This window comes from Jaculus jaculus, chromosome 4 (genome assembly GCF_020740685.1).
Source record: "Jaculus jaculus isolate mJacJac1 chromosome 4, mJacJac1.mat.Y.cur, whole genome shotgun sequence".
NCBI classification, from domain to species: domain Eukaryota; kingdom Metazoa; phylum Chordata; class Mammalia; order Rodentia; family Dipodidae; genus Jaculus; species Jaculus jaculus.
In genome coordinates this window covers 63163134-63186803 of record NC_059105.1, presented here as the reverse complement: position 1 = coordinate 63186803, position 23670 = coordinate 63163134, and the positions used below count along the sequence as shown (strand labels likewise).

General features: G+C 36.7%; 1 protein-coding gene across 5 annotated transcripts in view; it reads right to left on the bottom strand.

Moving 5' to 3' along the window:
• Lnpk (lunapark, ER junction formation factor) overlaps positions 1-23670 on the bottom strand; it is a 69964-nt gene that overhangs the window by 30714 nt on the left and 15580 nt on the right. For all 5 annotated transcript variants that reach the window (XM_045148215.1, XM_004660317.2, XM_004660318.2 and 2 more), the window contains 4 exons: positions 17556-17614; positions 10648-10688; positions 5451-5534; positions 5313-5364 (listed from right to left, as the gene is read on the bottom strand). In XM_045148215.1, coding sequence (XP_045004150.1) covers positions 5313-5364; positions 5451-5534; positions 10648-10688; positions 17556-17614 — 236 coding nt within the window. The remainder of the gene's footprint in view (positions 1-5312; positions 5365-5450; positions 5535-10647; positions 10689-17555; positions 17615-23670) is intronic.

The window sequence follows — 23670 nt, the reverse complement described above, 5'->3', positions numbered from 1 at the left end:
GGCCAACAAAATATTATGGAGCATCTAAGACAAGGGAGATTTAATTCAGTGATGGGGTGAATTCATGGTGATAGTAGCATTTGAGATGAGAACTGAAAAATGGATGGATAAAGAAATGCCTTTGGTATCTCTCTCTTTCTCTGTCAAACAAATAAAAATTTTAAAAAATAATTCCCACTCCCAACCTCAAAAATCCTTATTTCTAGAAAGAAACTGTCAATTCTTATCAGAAGACACACTCCTTCTTACCTGTTAATGGACAATTCTCATAGCATACAAGTGACTGTTCCTTCATGCAGTATGCTTGCTTATGTACACAATATGTGTACACAATATGCTTCCCCCTTTCCAGTCACCCATCTCCCCAACCCCTTTTCTTCCAGAGTTGTTCTTCTCAATGTTTCAAACTTCCACTTCAACCCTTTCTAATCAAACTTTTGTTTGCACATCACTCTGCCAAAATGTTCTTTTCAAAGTCCCCAAGAACATCTATGTTGCTAAATGAAGTGGCCAATTTTCAAACCTCAACTTATTTGGTAGCAGTACTTGTCACAGATGAACACTACCTTCAAACATTCTCTTTACTTAGGATCCAAGTCCCATACTGCTCTGGTTTTCCTATCTCCCTGCATACTCCTGAGTTTCATTTTGTTCTCTGCTGCTTCATCATCATCCAAAGCTTAATGTTAGGGTACTCTAGCTCATGGTTCTTAATTCTCTTTGCATTTTCCATTACTTCCTTGGTAACCTAATGAAATACAATGGAATTTTTGGTTGGTGTTGGTAGTAGTGGCTGCTTTTGGGGGAGGAAAGGTGGCAATGCTCAGGATTGAAATTAAGTCCTTGCACATGGTAGGCAAGTAGTCTCCCACTGAGCTTTAACTTCGACTCCAAGTCTCATGCTTTATTATCTATATCTTATATCTCAAACTTGCATCTTCTGACCAGAAAATTCTGATTTGCAAAATTTATGTTCATTGGCTTTCATTGCTTTCCCCCTGGATTTTTTAAATGTATTTTATTTATTTATTTGAGAGATAAAGGCAGAAAGAGAGAGAATGGGTGTGCCAAGGGCTCCAACCACTGCAAACGAATTCCACACTCATGTGCCCCCTTCAGCATCTGGCTTATGTGGGTCCTGGGGAATCCTTTGGCTTTGCAGGCAAACACCTTAACCACACTAAGCCATCTCTCCAGCCCCTTCCCATGAATTTTTGAGTCAGGCTATCACATAGCCCAAGGTGGCCTCAAACTTACTACATATCCAAGAATAATCCTGAACTCCTGCCACTATCTACTAAGTGCTAGAATTATTTGTCTGTAACACTATGGCCAGACCTGCTTTTTAAAAACTCTAAATGATGCATAAATGTCATCTCAAGGATCATCTATTCAAAAATCAAACCTGTTTGTTCTTTACTAACCCATGTGGGTCCTCTTTCCAGAAAAAGCACCACTCTTACAGTTTCTATGATCTCATTAAAAGGCAACTCCATATTTCTAGCCACTCAGAACAAAATCCTTCATGTCATCCTCAGAACCTTCTTTGACTCTATAACCAATATTAGTTACTTGTCCCATTTCTGCAACAAACTACCTGACAAAAGTAACTGGAGAAGTTAGGGTTTATTTGGAACTTGTAGATAAAGGGTGCAGTGCCTTAATTCAGGTGTCCCCCATAAACTTAGGTGGTCTGGATGCCAGGTTCCCCAGCTGATGGCAATTGGAAATTAAAGCCTCCTGGGGGCAGTGTATTTTGGGGGGTGGGCTTATGGGTGTTATAGCCAGTTTCCCCTTGTCAGTGTTTGGCTCACTCTCCTGTTCCTGATGTCCACCTGATGTTGGCCAGGGGGTGAAGTCCACCCTCATGCCATCATTTTCCCCTGCCATCATGGAGCTTCCCCCTCGAACGTGTAAGCCAAAATAAACCTCTTTTATTTCCCCACAAGCTGCTCTTGGTTGGGTGATTTCTACCAGCAATGCAAACCTGACTGCATAAAGGGAATACCATCCATCATGGCAGACAGGGATGGTAGCAGGAGCATGAAGCAACCCAAATTCAGTCAGCCCACAGTCATGAAACAGAGAGAATGCTGATGCTTAGCTAGCTTTCTTTTTACATAGTCTGAAGCCCCCTACCAATGGAATGCCATGACCCATATTTAGTGTGGGTCTTCCCATCTCAATTAACCTAACATATTTAGGGTGAATCTTCTTATTTCCTTTAACCTAAAATCCTCACAGGCATGCCCAGAGATTTGTTTCCATGGTGATGCTAAATCCTATCAAGTTGACAATAGGGATTAACCATTACACCAATTAGTCAAGTAATCTTTGGGCTCTACTTCCAAAACATACAGAATCTCACTAATTTTTTAACCAATTTAATTTAAGACAAGGAAGGACATATTAAAAATTTAAATTAAAAAACCCTCAATGAACAACCAAAGTCTAAACCACCTGCAATGTTTTTCTAGATTACTACAGCAGGTTCCTAATTAAGTCTTACCATTTTCACCTTCGCTTTATTTTCAGCTTCTTCTCAAAAAATTAACCTTCCTTTTGGCCAGGCATGGTGGCGCACTCCTTTAATCCCAGCACTTGGGAGGCAAAGGTAGGAGGATCACCGTGAGTTCAAGGCCACCCTGAGACTACATAGTGAATTCCAGGTCAGCCTGTGCAAGAGTGAGACCAAACTTAAAAAAAAAAAAAAATTAACCTCCCTCTAAACCTAATTTAGGTCATGTCAACCCTTTGCTCAAAACAGCAAAATTTAAACAGGAAAAAAAAAATGAAAATAATTCTTACAATAATCCACATTCTCCAAGGCCCCACAGCCTTGTTCCTTGTTTTGCCAGCTGCCTTTCCTACTCTCCCCTCACTCAACCCAGCTGCTAGTTCTAGATCACTCAGGGAGTGCCTTTGACCATGCCATGCTTTCCCTGACCATCATGAAGCCTTCTCTTGAGAATGTAACATTGTTTTCAATAGGGGGTCTGCATATACACACTCAATGAATTTTAAATAAATGACTGATTCATATTCTAGCTAAATATTAATTCTCCCTACAAAGGAGTGTTGGTGAAAGGTGATAAACTCTCTTCTCTTAAATTTTTATTTATTCATTTGCTCTCATGTGTGTCTGAGTGAATGCATGCATGTATGTCAGGGTCTCTTGCTGTTGAGAACAGATGTCTGTCCAGGTGTACAAGGGTGGCTGGGAAACTGAATCTAGTCCAGCTCTGCAAGCAAACACCTTTAACCACTGGGCCATATCGTCAGCCCCCTGTTCTCTTTTAAACATGAATGCTTTAAAAATAACAGCAGCAGGTTTCTATAAAATATTGCATAAGCATAGTCACCACAATTATTTTTATTTACTCAAAGAATTTCTTATACATTATGCAATGATTCCTAGCCAAGTTAATGAATATAATAATCATCTCATTACCCTAGAGTCTCTATCAATGTAGAGAACATGTAAGATTCATTGTCTTTGCAAATTTCAAGCACAGTCTTAACTACCTAGTCTCCAAACTAAACATTAGATTGCCAAAAGATATACTCATTTTTATTACTGAAATTTTATAGCCTTTCTCACAATATCTTCCAACCCCAAATATCATCTACATCTACCCAAAAACAACAGTTCAACTCTCAGCTTCTATTAACGCAATATTTATTTTAATTAGAAATAGATAAAACTGAAGGAGTGGCTCAGCAGTTAAGTGTGCTTCCTTGTGCAAGCAAGAATGCCAGAGGGAGCCTGAAACTGAGTTCAAATCTCAAAATCTTAAGATATTTACATAACCCTAGTCCTGCAAAAGGGAGAAGAGACCAAGGAACTCACCCCAGCTGAACAAAAATAGCAAGCTCCAGTATAAGTTGGAGACCCCAGCTCAAAAGGAGAACAGACAGAAGAACAATGAAACAGAAACAACACCCAGTGTTCAGCTTTGATCACCACTAGTGAACCTCATGCCACAGGTGAGCTCGTGGGACACTGCACACACATGTATACAGAACAAACTCAGCACCACACATAACCAAAAAAAAAAAAAGTAGTACTAGATACGCAAAAATTCTTTGGAGGTGTGGAGCAATGGATCAGTGGTTAAAGACACTTGCTTGAAAAGCCTGCCAACCCAAGTCTGATTCCTCAGTACCCAAAATGGCACATGTGTCTGGAGTTTATCTGCAGCAACAAAAGGCCCTGACACAACCATACTCTCTACTTATAAATTAAATAATTAGTTAATTAATTAGTTAATTAATTTTAAATATTTTAGACATAGAAAACTGGTTTATATTCCAAAAATAAATTTCTATTGTTTGACAAAAGTATAAATTATAGGAAATCTTACATTGACTATGTAAATTGGAATTTCCTGTAATATAATTTCTTTTAACCGTATGTGAATTTATTTTTACAAAAAACATAAAAATAAAAACTGGCTAATATTTCTTTAAACCAAAATCCTACTCACAGAAGATTGAGGTAAATTTTTCCCACATAGCAATCAATGCTAATTAAAAAACCTAAAGTCTCATTTAATGTCCATGTTTTTTATGGATACTTACAAAAGGAATCACTTTTTAAAGTTCTAGATGGCATTCTAACTACAAATCAGATTACAATTCTGGTAAGTTGCAAGAGTGGAAATTAGATTTTTGGATGTAATATATTTTCTATTGCAAAAAAAAACTTATGAATTCTATTATCAGATTCTACTAAATAAACAAAGATGAAACCCAGTTACAAACTCAAAGTTAACTTTTCACTTGCTAGTTTTGGGAATATTTTATGTAACTACTTAAAATAACTTGAAATTTTACATAATAATTCATGATATAATGATGACAGATATTTTAGTCTGGTGATACAAGTTCAAAAACTTGTTACATAAAGCTCAATTTTATTTTTCCTCATTTTTAAACCAATTTCAAATTTGATAAAAATCATTCATTCCTCAAAAATAAAATCATAAAAATGTAAAGATTTTACAACAGTTATTCCAACAGGTTATCATTTGAAGGTAGAAATCTTATAAACATTAATTAAATTTCAAAAGATTACAAGTGATTATAAATTCTAATCTCAACAGATACATAATATTCTAACAACACATTCCCATAAAATCAAAATTAAATAAAATGATTGCCAGTTACCTTAAGTCACATCTCAAATTACCAAGTATAAGTTAATAAAAAAATTCTACATAACTTTTACACACCACCAACACACTTAGGAACTCACTTGGGTATATATGGATCTTTCCAACAGCAGCAGCCGTTTCTACAAAGTTATTTACCTTGTCCAGGTCTTGTAGTTACAGCTGCTCCAGCAGATGGTGGCTCAAACTCCTGTCAATTACAATCATGTTTAAATTATATATGCTCCATTACAATTTGTAAATTATAATGTTAAAAATGAAGGATAGCAGTCTTACCTTTGCTTTCTTTGAGTCTGGATCAAACCTTTCAAGAATTAACTTGGCTGTCTTATAAGTTTCTTTTTCCATGACTTCTTCAAGCTACAAACAAAAGTTTCCATAAATTGTTACATTTTAAAACATATACTACTTATTTTTATGAATCCTATTCAAGTAGTACTAAAGTATCAGCCTTAAAATCAAGGTGGGAAAGTCCTCCCAAGCCCTTCTTTTTGTACTTAGATCCAGCACATATATCCACACAGAAAAATTTCCTACAACCAGATAATTAAAATCCAGATTTTAAAATGCCTTCTAATGTCTAATATGTTATTTATATTTAACAGCTTTACTGCAAGGAAATACCAAATATTGCTAATTGTTTACATATAATGAGGAGAATAATTACATGCACCAACTTCAATAATGGAATGTGCAAAAATCTATCAGCTATCATTATTGGAAGTTATTAGATATGACAAGCAAATGACAGGCAATTCCTCAGATTTATTTCCTCATAGCACTTAATGCTATTAATTTAAAGAAGGTCGTTAGCCAAGAGCTTTACAAAATAAAATCTCTGTGCCAATTAACTGCTGTCAGCATCGATTTTAGATTATTTATTAGCAGAAGCAATTAGCTTGAGGCAAATGCAGTGAAAACTCACTGACTGGGAGAATAGCCATGGAAGTTGCTCAAATGATTTTAAAAGCTAACATCTTTCCCCTCCTCTTTTTTTAAGGTTAGATTTCAAGAAATTCAGAGGGAAAAAAAACTGAAAAGAGAATTTAGGTTAAAAAATGTTACTAACTTCTATGCTCACAGTTGGGACTATAATTCAAATACTTCATTATTATAGAATTATTTACAATGCACTCAAGACACTTTATAGCTTAATACATGGGTTTAATTTTTAAAGTAATCACCAGTAAAGTATCATTTTAGCAGTTACAGCTCGACATTAGAAAAAGAACTTAGCACAAAATAGTCACAGCTATAACAAATGCTTATGTGTAACATGAAATGCTTTTGGAAAAATTGGAACAAGAGAGTTTCCTTTCCAGTGAAAGTGAAGGCTATTTCCTTCACCATATCCACTTAATATTCATTACATGCCCAATTCATTTCAAAGAACTTATTTTACAATACAACCTAGGTCACATTTACTTAGTTAAATCATAGTTTTAAAAAAATATCCTGCCACAATAGCAGTTAATAGATTTCTCATTAAACATTCAGCATTTAAAAAGCTAAGTCCTTAGATTGATTATTTTAACTGTTTATTAACTTCAATTTGGTAAAACTAAAGAGATTTCCTAATCATTTAAAAATAATGGTAAATTGTCAAGATAGGCAAATCTAATTTTCTGATGAAAAACTCATTTTAAATGAAAAAAACACTAGGGATGAAAGTAGAGAAAAGGTATCATGGACCTTCAGATCAATATCGTCTATACAAAATATCAAAGAATCAAATTCCTGATGCTTACAGATTTTTAGAGCAGGGTTGTGCCATAGAAGTTTGATTGAAAGGGTGTATACTGGCATGAGAAGTCATTAAGATGAATGTGATAAGTAAACACTTAAATTTTGCTTTGTGACTGAGGACTGAATTTATAGTTCTATTTCTCTTTAAATAATGTAAATTTAATTAGTCACATGGGGCTAGTGGCTGCTGATTTGTACAGCACAGCTATAGGTGAAAACTACTGCTGGGCTTAAAAAGATTAGCACATTATGTAAATTAAGCAAGTCTCAGAAAGACAAATATCAAACGTTTTGTCTCATATGTGGTTCTAGATTTTGTGCATATGACATGAAAGTATAAGTGAAACTAGGGAACAAAGAGACTGGTGGGAGTATAGGAGGCTATGGAAGAGAATATGCACAAATTAAAGGTCCTGCTTGCATGAAAATGTCCTTATGTAAACTAATTTCAGGCACAATGAAGAAATTAAATAAAAATGAAAATAAGATGGGTGTTGTGGTGCACACCTTTAATCCCAGCATTCAGAAGGCAGAGGTTAAGAGGATCACTGTGAGTTCAAGGTCACCCTGAGACACATAATAAATTCCAGGTCAGCCTGAGCTACAGTGAGACCCTACCTCAAAACAAAAATAGATAATAGGGCTGGAGAGATGGCTTAGTGGTTAAGTGCTTGCCTGTGAAGCCTAAAGACCCTTATTCAAGGCTTGATTCCCCAGGACCCACGTTAGGCAGATACACAAGGGGCGCACACATCTGGAGTTCAGTTTACAGTGGCTGCAGGCCCTGGCGCGCCCATTCCCTCTCTCTTCTCTTCTCCACACCCCCCCCCCACCGTTGTTGTTCTCACCCTCTCTGTTGCTCTCAATCAAATAAATTTTTAAAAAAACTTTAAAGAAAGTAAATATATTAACACATTAAAAACTCAATACAACTGTAACCTTTAAAAATAAATGTTATTTCAACAGATGATTGTAATTCCTGGTATATTATCTATCAAGCATTACTGTATATATCTATGTTTTATTTAGCTACCTTAAGTGATGGGTGTGTGTAGGCCAGAGGACTTTAGGTACCATCCACCTTTTTTTTGAAACAGGGTCTCTCACTAGTCTTGAACTCACCAGCATGCTACAATGGTTGGCCAATAAGTGTACACCAGCACACCTGGCTCTTTTATGTGGTGTGATGGTTTGATTCAGGCGCCCCATAAACTTAGGTGTTCTGAATGCTAGGTTCCCAGCTGATGAAGATTTGGGAATTAACACCTCCTGAAAGGAGTGTATTGTTGGGGGTGGGCTTATGGGTATTATAGTCAGTTTCCCCTTGCTAGTGTTTGGCATATTCTTCCTGTTGCTATGATCCACCTTACATTGGCCAGGGGGTGATGTCCACCCTCTGCTCATGCCATCATTTTCCCCTGCCATTGTGGAGCTTCCCCTCGAGCCTGTAAGCCAAAATAAACCTCTTTTCCCCATAAGCTGCTCTTGGTTGGGTGATTTCTACCAGCACTGTGAGCCTGAGTACAACATGTGGGTTCTGGAGATTGAACTTAGGTCCTTTTGGTTGCAAAGCAAGAACTTTACCAACTGAGTTATCTTACAAGTCCCTTAAACAATACAATTTTTTAAAGCACTAGAAGGTATAAATCTATTCTTCTTTTCTTTTTACATTCATCTTTTTTCTTTTGCATTTACCCCTAACAAAAAGTTTCTCATAATAGCTTAATTCAAACGCTTATCCATATAGTATTTTAAGAACATAACATTATTTTTAAATTAAAACACTAGTGAATGGAAGAAAGGGGGACATAAAAATTTTGACATCAAAGAGATGTGGGGGCTGGGGATATGGCTCTGGGCTTTAAAAAGTGTTTGCCTGCAAAGCCTGCTGGCCCAGATTCAATTCTCAAGTACCCACATAAAGCCATACACATCTGGAGTTTGTGTGCAGCAGCAAGAAGCCTTTGTGTACCCATGTTCACTCTATCCACCTATCTCTGCTCACAAATAAAATAAAAAATTTTAATACATTTTAAAAAAAGAATTGGGTGCATGGACTGAGAGAATACCTTTGATGAGTTCAATCTTTAGCACCCATTCACTAAAAATAAAAGAAGTCTGGATTCAGAGTGTTCTATTTTATGTTGGAAAGACTTTGATCAAGTTTCTTAGCCTCACTTTCTCCATTTTAACTTAGATATATTACAGCCTTTTTGACAGCACTATTCTGCTATTTAAATATAGGAAAAAAATACAACAGTGCAGAAAACAATGATCATTTTCAACAACACTTCAATTATTTAGAATAGATCTGAAAATGTTTCCAAAGTATACAGCAACTTTTTGGAAATGGGAATTCCTTAAATTATTCTGTAACATTCATGACGTCATATTTTAAAAATAGTAGTGAGGACAAAGAATGAGTCATTCTTCTATTACAAGGTTATACTAAAGGCTCAATGGGCTTTTTTAGTTTAATTTTTTTATTTTTTTTTTATGTGGTTGTGTGTGTGCACACTATGTTACCCTGGCAGCTCTCAAATTTATGGGTTTAAGCCATCCTTCTGACTCAGCTTCACAAGTAGCCAGGACTACAGGCATGTATGCTCAACTCATTTAGTACTTTTGAACCACAGGTGACCACAGGTGACCGATATGGTAAAATCTAAAAATCATAGGTAAAAAAAAGAATATAATGCTTCAATCTACGTTTCTTTATTTTGGTACAAATGGAGGCAAAATAAAATCTTTCATTTAAATAAGTTGAGTATCTCAGTTATTTTTATCACAATAGTGTAAAGCCAACACAACTTGTTACATGTAGAAAAAAATGCATTGAATTGACCAGGCATACCTGACTAAATTTCACTTTATGTTTCTATATAATATAATACTATCAACAATTATCACTTTCATACTTTAATATCAAAAAATATATAAAATCACTAAGTCAAAACTCAAGACCAATTTACTTATTAGCAATTTTCATATTACCTCTCTAAACCCCTCTGGCCCTTCCTCATAAACTTAATCTTTCCAAAACATTCAAAAAAATACATTTAACTAGCTTCACAGTAGATATCCATGTGGTCAGTATTTTGGGAGAAAGTGAAAGATTTGCATTAAAGAAAAAAAAATCCATCTCTCTCTTTGGTTTTAGTCTTTTTATGTTATATTTATCTCTTACAACCAGTCTTGATTCCTTCTCTCTTGGCCTTATGATATTAAGAAAACCTAAAACCTGGAGGTTGGAAGATGGTTCAGAGGACTTGATGTGCAAGCCTGAGAGAGAAGCGGAGTTTGGGTTCCCAGTATGCTCACAAAATGATGGGGGCTATAGAAGTGCTGGCTGGAGAGGCAGAAACGGGAAATCCCTGGGGCTCACTGGCTAGTTAATCTAGCCAGATTGGTAAACTCTACATGAAGCAAAAGAGATTGTGCAACCTCAAAGATCAGGTAGAGAGCAACTGAGGAAGGCACTCAATAAAGACCTCTGGCCTCTACACAGATGTACAACCCCACATAATCCCACGCACAGAAACACATACAAAATTCCTGTCTGTCGCTACTGACTAGAAAATACTTATAATTTAACTCAAAATTAAAATACTACCTGAAAGCATATCTGTTCCTCAGAAATACATTAAGTAATTAAGTTACAACATAAAAGCCATAATTATCCAGGTATTAGTATATATACATTAACTTTAAATAAAAGTTCACTTACTATTTTTTTCTTCTGGGATTTTAAATCATCCAACGCTTCATCTAGAAAACAAGATTTAAATCAAATCAATTAGCTATTAAGATACGCAGATAACAGAATCATTTCAAATGACACACATGAAGCCACCAAACAAAATGTTCTCATTTTGAGATTTGTCTAATTTCCCTATATGTGTAGAGACAAAAACTATCTCAATATGCATCCATATTTCATATTTGCCTTTGGTATATATTTCCAGCCTCCTGAGAAAACACTAAATCAATTTTATATAGCATACAGTAACTTTCCAAATGCAAACAGATATACTTTTTCTCAGAAAAATACTTACTTTTCTTTCAACACATATTAATTTTAAAAAATAGCATGGTGATTTGATTCAGGTGTGCCTCATAAACATAGCTTTTCTGAATGCTAGGGTCCCAGCTGATGGAGATTTGGGAAGTAATGTCCCCAGGAGGCGGTGTATTGTTGGGTGCAGGTTTGTGGCTATTATAGCCAGTTTCCCCTACCCAGTGTTTGGCACACATTGCTGTTGCTGTCATCCACCTGATGTTGGTCAGGAGGTGATATCCACCCTCTGCTCATGCCATCATGGAGCTTCCCCTCAAGTCTATAAGCCAAAATAAACTTTTTTCCCACCAAGCTGCTCTTGGTCAGTTGTTTTCTGTCAGCACTGCGAACCTAATGCAATAGTAAAATTGGTACCCAGTGTGGTCATTGTTACTAGATACCTGAGTATGTCACTTTTGATCCTCTGGAGCTGATTTTTGAGAGGAATGTGGAAGGATTTGAAACCTTGGCCTAAGAGATGCCTTGCAGTGCTGTAAGTACAACATGATGGACTATTCTGATCAGAGTTGCAAGACCTAAATGCAGTAAGAACTATGGACTGTGAAGTTCAGCTTATGAGGTGAGAAACAGCTTTGCCTGGATTGGGCTGGAAGCAGTTTGTGTGAGAGGCTTGGTGTTATGTCCATGTCCTGAGAAGTTGTGCAGGGTTGCACTGCATAGAAATGGACAGGTATGAGCAGAAAGATATGGCACAGTAAAAAATGAAATCTTTGGGATGAAACTGCTGCCCATGCAACTGCAATTTTATGATGGATTACAACCTTTGAAATTGGCCAACTGAACCATACTGGGACAACAGAAAGAATGCAGTCTTTTGAAGGGGCCTGAATGCACAATCCTGTTTGTCCTGTTCTTCAACATCTGCTTTATTCTCCTCTGCATTAACAAAATGGCACCCAATCTGGTACTATGGAGTATAAGAAATGCAGGAAAGAGAAGGTCATTGAATTTGCAACACAGTCTTATGTTTTGGAAACAGCCAAGGGGAACGTATAGCAGGTTTTATGGATGGCTGCATGGAGACCCAATGAAACCGTCAGGATGAACCATGGGTTGAAATAAAGACCCAGTGGAGATGCCGAGATGGCTACTAAGGAAAGCTGCCGGCCCCGGGTGAAGTTTTCCAAGACTATGAGTAGCCTAGCTGGAGGGGTAGCAGGTTAGAAACATCAGACTTGGAGACTTGACACTGGTTAGTTGTTGTTGGACTTGGAGCAACATAGTTTGATGTTTGTACTGGTTGTTTTAAATCGTGTATTGATTGAATATTTCTTTGCTATACCCAATGTCATCTTTTGCAGTGTGAATGTTTATTCTGTGCCATTATGGGTTTTGGGAGAATTTTTTGGTAGTATGGCTCAAAGACCTCAGACTATGGGAATGTTTAAACATCATTAGGCTTGATTAAAACCATGGAGACTTTTAAAGATTAACTGAATGCATTGTATTTTATATCATGGATGGTTATCAGATTATGGGAGCCAGGGGTGGAAAGTAGAGGTTTGATTAAAGTATCCTCCATAAACTTGTGTTCTGAATGCTAGGTTCCCAGCTGATGGAGATTTGGAAATGCCTCCTGGAGGAAGTATATGGTTGGGGGTAGGCTTATGAGTATTATAGCCAATTTCCCCTTGCAGTGTTTGGCATACTTTCCTGTTGCTGTTGTCTACAAGGTGATGTCCACCCTCTGCTCATGCCATCATTTTCCCCTGCCATCATGTAGCTTCCCCTCAAGTATTTAAGCCAAAATAAACCATTTTTTTCCCCACAAACTGCTCTTGAGCAGGTGTTTTCTTCCAGCAATGTGAATTTGACTGCAACAATTAGCATCAAATCTCTTTATACAATATAATAAAAATGTTCTTTCTTTGTTTATGAGAAGTGTTTGACATATTTCACTGAGTCATTTACAAATAAAATAATTTTTGAAATTCTTCATTAATATGCCTAATTATAAGAGTACTCGTGAATTTTCAAATCAAACATTTCTGAAATTAGTCTGTTTATTAAAGTTGACATATTAGAACATGATGATCATTTATCTCAAAGGGTAACATTAAATCAATGTCTGTATTACAAATTTACTTAGATTTCAACTTCTTTGAAAACTTTCTTGCCTAAAGTTGTTCCAAACAGAATTTTTACAAAAGCTTTTTTGTGAATTTTTACAATAACTAATAATAATATTATCAGTATGAGTAAGGCAGTATCAGTACATACTGTAGTATTTGAGCATACCTACACTGCCATTACATTTCATTAATATAGTCTGTTCACACTCTATGGTGTCCTAAAACTGCACTACTTAAGAGTTGGTTTTCTCCTTTTCTATTTTAACATAATGAGTATGCAATGACAATAAAAATCAGTAAAATTGGGCTGGAAAGATAGCTTAATGATTAAGGCACTTGCCTGCAAAGCCTAAGAACTCAGGTTCAAATCTCCAGGTCCCCTACATAAGCCAAAAGCAGTGACACAAGCACGCAATGTTGCATATGTGCACAAGAGGGCGCATGTGTCTAGAGTTTGTTCATAGTAGCAGGAAGCCCTGGCATGCCCATTCTCTCTCTCTCTATCTCTCTCTCTCTCTCTCTCTCTCTCTCTCTCTCTCTCTCTCGCTCCCCCCAAAATAAATTTTAAAAAAACAAATCAATAAAATAGTACTTAAATACTATGAAGTCATAAGTGTACTTCATTGACTTGTCATGGAAATATCTGAAAAAAGATATGATTTATCCCACAATGGTTTGATGTAACAAGAATACTACATATATTCTATCACATCAACTTAACTCTGCATAGTATAATGAAAGCAATTATAGTCAACACAGAAATGAATGTCAGGGCCCTGCTCCAATTAAAAACTGAAACTTAATTCAGGCATGGTGGCTCATGCCGTTAATCTCAGCACTTTAGAGGCTAAGATAGGAGGATCACTGTGAGTTCAAGGCCAGCCTGGACTAGAGACCCTGCCTCAAAAAGTTGAAATTTCATGAAAATTCTAACATACTATAAAATATTATTATTATTTGTAGCTATTTCCATTATTTAAAATTTAAACAGCATTTCTAGACCACAAGTTGTAGGTGGGCAGGACGAACCTGTAATTTGGAAACATCTGCTTAAACCTATACCGGGTCTAACTTACACTAAAGCAGAGAACAAGAAGCAAATACACAAAGATATGGCCAATACCACCAGGATTTAAAGATAGACAGGAGCTGGAGAGATGGCTTAGTAGTTAAGGCACTTGCCTACGAAGCCTGAGGACCTAGGTTCAATTCTCCAGGTCCCACATAAGCCAGATTCACATAGTGGCACATGAGTCTGGAGTTCAGTTGCACTGGCTGGAGGCCCTGGCGTGCCCATTCTCTACCTCTCTCTTTCTCTTTTTCTAATTAGCAAGTAAAAGTAAATCTTTATAGATAGATAGAGAGAAAGACAGACAGACAGACAGACAGACAGATCAAATATACCTGACTTTTCACTTTTTAAAAGTGTGTAAGGATTCAAAAGACAATCTTTCATAAAGGCTACTTGGAGCATACACGCAAATACTTTTACAAATGAATTGGTAAAATGTTAAGAAAAGACTTTAAAATTAATTTTAAAACAAAAAAAAAACTTTATAATAACCAAATTCAGACTTATCTGTTTACACAGCAAAATGTTTATTTATGTAATTTCTTAAAGAATTAGTCCTAAGGACTCATTTGAAATTGGTTCTCTTTTACAATTTTGTTATTTCTGAAAATCAGGCAGCATATTTATCTTAAACATCCTATCCTTTCAACATCTACTTTGTCACTAAATATCACTTAATACAATGAATTTTACCAATCTGATAACAATGGTCAATATTTATAAAGACAGAGTAAGTGCCATACTTAATGACAAAGTATTAAAAACGTTCCCATTTGAGGAACTACAAATGAAAAGAATTGATACTATCAGATGACACTTTCGTAGTGCTTTGCAATTTTTATACACTTTCACCAAGAGTTATACTTAATAGTACTAACAGTCTTGCCAATACTAATTATTGCTATCCCCAGCTTATACAGACACTGAGTTCAGAGTAAAAGTAGGAAAGACAAAATGATGGCTAGTACAGCCTCAGCAAAAGTAGAAAGAAAACGGGGGGCAAATGACATTAAAGAAAAAGGCATACATCAAAAAGCCAGGTAAAGAATTCAAATTTGGGGGCTGGAGAGAAGGCTTAGCAGTTAAGGCACTTACCTGCAAAGCCAAAGGACTCCAGTTGGATTCCCCAGTACACACATAAAGCCAGATGTACAAGGTGGCACTGGAGTTCCTTTGCACTGGCTGGAGGTCCTGGCACACCTATTCTATCTGTCCCTTTCTCTCTGTCAAATAAATGATTTTTTTAAAAAATAAATATTTTCTAAAAAGAATTATAATTTTCTTCTGCTTACAATGGGAAATCATTAGAGAACTTTTAAGTAAAAAAGATACAAGATGTAAAAGATCTTATGGAGGCAAGAAATGATAGTGACTTAAACTAGGACTGTAGCTGGTACAGAAAGTGAGAACTGGTCAGATTGGAGATAGTTTTAGAGGGAAAGGTGAGACAAGCTGCTTGTAAAGTGAAAGAATATGAAGAATAAAGAATGAATGACTCCCAGTTTTTGAGTTTTATAATAATTTTGTACATCTGACTGGGACATTTTGTAACCAAATATTTGATCAAACACAATTCTGGAGCTCTCAGGATATATAGTGAGATGAATTTGAATTGGGAGACTGAGTAAAGCAAACTGCCTTCCCTAAAAGGACAAAAGGGTAATTCTCCATTAAGAGCCCTGAGTTGAAGATACTTCCTGTCTTCAGACTCAAAGTGAAATGTTAATTCTACTTGGATCTCAAATCTGCCAGCTTTCAAACTAAAATTAATGAGTCTCAGATTAACTATAGAGCTTCAAATTTCTCAGCCTTCATAATCAATTCCACACTGAACATAGAAATATATATAAGTACAGAGAGAGAGAAGGAGAGAGAATATGACAATAAATGGTAGTCTTCTATTTCATTTCTCTGGAGAAGCATGACAAACACAACTACTGACAGTTGTACAACTACTTACTGAGTTGTGGGAGGAATAAAGAGGAGGAGGGTGAAATGGGAAAAAAGGGGAAAAGAACTAGCGAAATGACTCAGAAGTAAAGCGCTTTCCACATAAACAGATCCCCAGAACACAAGTAACTATCACAAGTGTCTAATTCCAGGATAAATCAGGCTTTCTAAGGCTCTCATACTTGAGCTGCAAATACCCTACCCACTAAGCTGTCTGCCTGACCCCAAAAGGCAGTTTAAAGGTCATATATTTCTATAACCTTACTTGGATCCTGAATCAAACAAGTGAAAAAAAAAATGTTTTTTTGTCTTTTCAAGGTAGGATCTTACTATAGCCCAGGTTAACCTGGAACTCACTCTTTAGTCCCAGGCTGGCCTCAAACTCACAGCAATCCTTCTATTTCTGCCTCCCAAATGCTGGGATTATAGGTGTTTGTTGTCACACCCAGCTCTGCAAAATATTTTTAAAGCAAACAATATTTACAGAGGAGCTGGGGAAATGGCTCAGGGGTTAAAGGGACTTTCTTGCAAAGCCTGACAGCCCAGATTTGACTCCCTTGGACCCATGTAAAGTCAGATGCACAAAGTGATACATATATATGAAGTTCATTTGCAGTTGTAAAACAGGCCTTGGTGCACCCATATCTGCTCTCATTCTCCTTCCCCCCCTCCCTCTCTCTCATAACTAAAAGTAAAAAAACAGACTATCAGAAATTTAATATTTTATCTTTGATATTTTATATTAAGATTTCTAAGAATAATGATTCATTATTGTGTGCGTGTATGCTTTAAAAGACTGTTTTGGGGAAAACACCAAAATAATACAGGCAGTGAAGAAGTGGGTAAAGGTAAAAATAAAACCAGATTAACCATGAGCAAATGAGTATTTGATATGGATGACAGCTATATGAAGGCTTTTATTCAGTCTACATTTATACTATTAAAAGTTACATAGAAAGTTCACTTAAGATGAAATGTAAATGTATCTGATTCATTATAATTCATATATTTAAGACACGAAAATCTTTAAAATTTACATACATGTAAAATATACACCAAAGCAGATCTGATAATTTGCATATGTAAACTAAAACAAAGCTAAGGGGCTATGAGGATAAAGACATAGGTACAGTTAATAAATCAAGTTAAAAGGTACATATTATATTTTACCCTTACTCTGTACCAACTTCACTAAAGATTAATTTAATAAACATAGTCTTCTTGCTTTAAAGAAATGTTTTGGGTAAAAAAAGTATTCTAAAAAAAAAAGAGAAAAATAACACAAGGTAAAAATAAAACCTTCTTGCATTCATAAACTTTGTTATGCTTTATAGTAAACAACCCATCAATATTTACATTTGCAACACTGTTATTTCAACAACAATTTTGTAACATGTTACAAATGAACACATGGTGAAGCAGGTTTTTTAAAATATCTATTAAAAACTTGGAATAAAACTTACTATTTCTCTCTGTTCTCTTGGAAAAGAAGAAAATAAGCACGGTTCTTATGCTCCAGATGCTAAAGAGGAAGCAAAATTCAAAACATGTATCATCATTACAAACAGTAAATCAGAATCCAAAAATGATGAAAGTATATACTCACAATTAAGAGTGTGGTATGTTATTTCATTTTATACCATTATTATGTACCATTTTCAATAAAGGAATATCAAAAGTCTTCCTCCACTTTTCAGTGGACAGACCTTCTGAGAGTACTCTTGAAAAAGCTGTCTTTTTGTACAAGAATGTATTTCTCTAGCGAAAATAGTGCTTTTTGTCAATTTCAAATGTGTCTGTGAATCCTCTAAAAGATTAAGAACAATATTATGGAATCCTTTCCTAGTAAGGATCTACTGCAATAACTTTTCTTATTTGTACCCATGCATTAACAAACAAGTTTTACTTTTACAAACGTTAACGGCACTATACAAATATGAAAATGCTACTCCTTCCCTACCACTTAACATTGGAAGAATCTTATTTATTCAAAAGAATAAGCTGCTATCTTGGGCTGCAAAAATGGCTCAGCAGGTAAAGGTGACTGTTTACAAAGCCTGACAGTGCAAGTTCAATTCCGCAGTGCCCACATAAAGCCAGATGCACAAAGTGGCACAAGTGTCTGGAGTTCAACTGCAGTAGCAAGAGACCCTGGCATACCAACATTCATTCATTCATTCTCTCCCTCTCTCTCTTTCCGACCCCCCTCCTTGCTTGAAAATAAATAAATAAAACATGTATACCCTTCAAAGTAGGTATAACTTTCTTTCTAAGCATTTGAATAAACTATTAGAAACCAAAGCCAACTGGAATCATTGGTGCTATAAAGGCCAATATTTTGGCCCCAGCTCTCCCAGGTCATGAGGCCACTGGAGATGACAGGACACTTCCACAACACTGGCTCCCAAGTAACTCGCCTGTCTTCCTCATCAGGGAGGATACAGAGATCCAGAAACAAAAAAAAAAAATTGGTGAACACTCTAAAACAGGGAAGTCACAACTGAGGAAAAATCAGTCCTCATGGCTTCCCCAAAAAAGTTAAAGCCACTTGTCCTGCACGATCCTGACTCATCTTAACAGATAACACCAGTGTCAGAAAAGCTTTAGGGCTACTCCTGGGTCCCTAAAGTCTCCTTTGGAGAGCTATTAATGAACTCCATAATTAATCCTTGATTAAATTTTGGCTACCTGCTTGGTCTTAAGTGATACCTCAAGTATTATGCGAATGACCTATTAAGTAACACAACAAGAACTTTCCAAAAGGGGAAACAAACACGACTTCAGGCATATTGGGCTCCTCTCTAATAGTTTTAACTCTACAATAAGGAAAAATAAAATGGTTATTTTCAAATCTAATGTGTATGTGTGTGTGTGTCTGACCAAGGGTAGCTTAGTTCAAAAGACTTCTTTATACTGGGAAAATGATGAGTCTTATGCCAAGATACCATACTTATGCCTAAATATCATAAACCCAGTGGTTCTATGGTACCAGCCTTTGGCCCTAACTGTCCCCAGGACAGATTTTAAAAGGTACATTCAGGGAGACTATTACACAAAACACGGTATATTCACTATTATCAAAGTTAAATGTATGTATATTCCTGATAACTCTGCTAAGATCTCTTCGGTTTTACATACAGAAACAGATTCAGATCATGTCAGATACTAGTGTGCCATTCTATGAACAGTTCTGGAAGAAAATCTCAGCCAGCTCATGTTCAGATGGTCCTGAGACAATCTAATTCCCTCTACCTAGGTTCCCTCAAATGCTCCCTAGAAATCCACAAGAAGGAAAACCCTAAAAGCAACCAGTGTGCTATGTGCCCACTTGTCGTAATTCCTTGCTTTTATTCTTTCTCCTCAACATTTTCTTCCACGACTATATTCCTGTACTCCATCAATACACTTTTGGAGTCCTTTAGAATAGTTCCTCTCTCTGAGATAGACGCTCGCTCTAACTGCCCTATTTCTACACTCCCATTCAGCCAAAAGTAGTTCAAGATCTGAAGTCATTCTCTACTTTCCTCTTACAACAGTTAGAGTGTCTTCTCATGAGAGAGGGGCATGAGAGAGAATAGACAGCTAGGGTGACTGGACCCCTAAAAATAAGAAAGGCAGGATGGTCTGCACTTGCTAGAATTCTTTTCTCTTACCTAGACCTGTTTTTCCATAAGCAACCTAGGCCCCTCCTGGGAGGGAGCTCTTTGATTTAAACATTATAGTTGGTAAAGTTCAGCCCCCAGAACTTGGCTAGCTTCTTCCTGAGACAGCCCCTAGCCCTAACCAACCAGCTGTCCCTCTGGTTCACCAGAGCCAGAGGACAAGGCCCACCACCATAAGGTTATAAATACCTCGGCAAGGGGAGAGCTTGTTCTCTGACCTTCCTGACCACTTATGAACTTCTAGCTGTTGGTGAGTTTTTCCTTGGAGAGGCCCCTAGCCCTTACTCTCCACGTGGGTTCTTTCCCTCTTCAACTCCCCACAGGGTGGAAGTTCTTTGAACTTTCTTTTGTCTCTCTCTTTTTTCCATGGTTTTCCCTGGCCCTTGATGTGGGATCTCTAGCCATGTGGGTGCCTTTCCTTGATTCTGTACTTCCCTCAATAAATAATTTAATCATTAAAAAATTAACCTTTAAAATATTTTTAAAGGGGGGGGGGAAGGCTGGAGAGATGGCTCAGCAGTAAGGTACATGCCTCCAAAGTCTAATGACCGAGGTTCAATTCCCCAGTACCCACATAAAGCCAGATGCACAAAACAGCACATACATCTGGAGTTCATTTGCAATGGGCTAGAGGCCCTGGTACACCCATTCTATCTTCTCTCTATCTCTCTCTGCTTGTAAATAAATATTTTTATTATTTTATTTTTATTTATTTGATAGAGAAAAAGAGGCAGAGAGAGAGAGAGAGAGAGAGAGAGAGAGAGAGAGAGAGAGAGAGAGATTGTGTGTTAAGAGAGAATGGGTGTACCCAGGTCTCCAGCAGCTATAAATAAACTACACATGCATGTACTACCCTGTGCATATGGCTTACATGGGTCCTGGGGAATCAAACCTGGATCCTTTGGGTTTGCAGGCAAGAGCCTTAACCACTAGGCAATTTCTCCAGCCCAGTTAAAAAATATTTAATTTTTTTTAATATTGAAAAAACAACAGATTAATGGGAATGAAAAGGCCTAAGTGAGGTCAGGGGAAGAGATTGGGTAAAGGAAAGGTGGAGGAAATACTAACCAAAATCTAAGACAATATAAGTAAGTCATATGGAAACCTACTCTTTTGGACAATGGAACACTCAAGAGCCATAGATGGTTACTAGAAAATTTTCAGTGCCAAGAATGGAATACCTTCCAGTGGGTTGTTGGCCAGAGAGGTCCCTGATGCCCCCAAAACTTTACAGGCCATTGCCGAGGCTCTTGGTTTCCTACCAGGAATAGATGGTAATATCTTATTGCTGAAGACTTCACATACTTGGGCTGCAAGGTTACTGAGAAGGAGCTGAGATGAAAACCATCCCCATGTACACCAGCTGACAGAAGGCTGGAAAAAGCTATGCTACATGCAGTTCAATGGAAGAGAAAGAAATCAACAGTGAACACTGCAAGTCTTATATTTGGCCAGCCAGGCCAAATGAGCCAACGGGTGCAATAGGCACATCTGTTATAGGGGAAACCATCTGCCCTCTAATTGGACTGGAGGCTCACTCCATGGGAAGGAATACATCCCTGATACTGAAAACCTACAATGGGGTAGTCATAAGCCCTAGGGGTGTAATGTCTGCTGCTGTCTGGCTAAATGTATAAACTATGCTCACAAAAATGCCCAGTAAGCACTTTTCTTAATGTTCCTACCCATTTATTAATGCTACTCTCACTTTTGGTTAGAGAAACTTCTCTTTTCAGATGGCTGTGACCTTGGGATGACTCAGAGGGCACCATGGTGCTGAGAAGTGACAAAGGAGTGCTCAGCACTGAAACATCTCTATCATACCTTCCAAGGCTCAGGGTCCATTGCAGAAGAGGCAGAAAGAATGTAAGAACCAAAGGAAGGGTAGGACTCCTTACAACATGCTCCTCCAGACACAAAATGGCCGGGATATCCATGGCCTCACAGTGCCTGATACAACCTACACAAGGCCATCATAATAGGGGGAAAAGATCATGACATCAAAATAAAAGACTGATTGAGAGGGGGAGGGGATATGATGGAGAGTAGAGTTTCAAAGAGGAAAGTGGGGGGGGGGAAGAAATCACCATGGGATATTGTTTACAATTATAGAAGTTGTCAATTAAAAAGTATTTAACAATAAAAACCTATCTGGAGAAAGACACATAAACAAAAAAAAAACTTTCAAATAAACACTTGATAATAAAACTTAGCTAAATATCTTCAGGAAAGACTTTATGAAGATGCCTCTTTAGGTTTTACATTAGTAAGATATCAGATGATTAAAGCAACTGAAAGAAGCTCAAAGAATAATTCTATCCGAGTTCTTAAGTTCAACATAAATATAGCAATTTTTTCCTACACTGAACATGGCAGAAATATGCAAACATTAGTTATCACTTCAAACAAAATATATTGTGAATGTCATCCTGAATGTAGAGAGACACCTGAGTTAAATGACACCATATATCAAATGGACCTAAAACACATCTATAAAACATTCCATCCAATACCTAGTGTACCCATGTAGGACACCCATTCTTCTGAATAGCCCATGGAACTTTTTCTAAAATCCACCATATAGTAGAACAAAAAGCAAGTCTGAACAAATACAGGAAAACTGAAATAACTTTGCATTCTATCTGACCATAATGGAATAAAACTAGAAATCAATAGCAAAAGAAACTCCAGAACATATATAAGCTCATGGAGATTGAGCAACCCACTATTAAATGTAACATTAAAGGTAATGGATGAGCCAGGCGTGATAGCACACACCTTTAATCCCAACACTCGGAGGGTAGGAGGATCACCGTGAGTTCAAGGCCATCCTGAGACTACACAGTGAATTCCAGGTCAGCCTGAGCCAGAGTGAGACCCTACCTTGCGGGGGAGGGGGAAGGTAGTGGAAGAAATTAAGAAGGAAATTTTTAAATTCCTAGAACTTAATGAAAAGTAAAATACAACATACCAAAATAAATGGGATTCAATGAAAGCAGTACTAAAACAGAAGTTTATAGCTACAAATGCCTATATTTAAAAAAATCAGAGATCTCACAAATAAATAACAATGCACCATAGGGCCTTAGAAATCTAAGTAGAAATAATTAAAATCAAGATAGAAAGCAGAGTGTGGTGGTGCACACCTTTAATCCTAGCACTTGGGAAGCAAAGTAAAGAGGATCACTGTGAGTTCAAGGCCACCCTGAGACTTCATAGTGAATTCTAGGTCATCCTGGGCTAGAGCGAGACCCTACCTTGATAAAACAAACAAAACAAAATGAAAAACAATTTTAAAAGATCAAGACAGAAACTAATGAAATGGAAGCAAGTAAAAAAATACAGCGAATCAGTGAAAGAGTTGGTTCTTTGAATAGATAAACAAGATTAACAAACTCTCAACCACACTAAACAGGAAAGAAAAGGCTTAAATTAGCAAAATTAGAAATGAAGACATTACAACAAATGCCAAAGAAATTCAGAATACTATTAAGGCATACTTTAAAGGCTTACGTTCCACTAAACTGGAAAATTTTAAAGGTATGAATTTCTAAATATATATACATACATACATACATACATACATACATACATATATATATATACATATATATATATACACATACATACATACATACATATATCCTACCAAAATTAAATGAAAATGAAATATAAAATATTTAACATCTCTGTAGCAAGCAATGAGATGGAAACTCCTAACTTAAAATATTCCATGCCTATGTGAATTCATTGCTGAATTCTTAGCAGACCTCTAAAGATGATACCAACACTTCTCAAACTATCCCATAAACTAGAAAGGAAAGGAACGCTACCAAACTCTTTTTTATTATTATTAGTTATGGACATACTCAGTATGTAAACAGCTCATGTCGGTACCATCTTTCTCTCGTCCCTG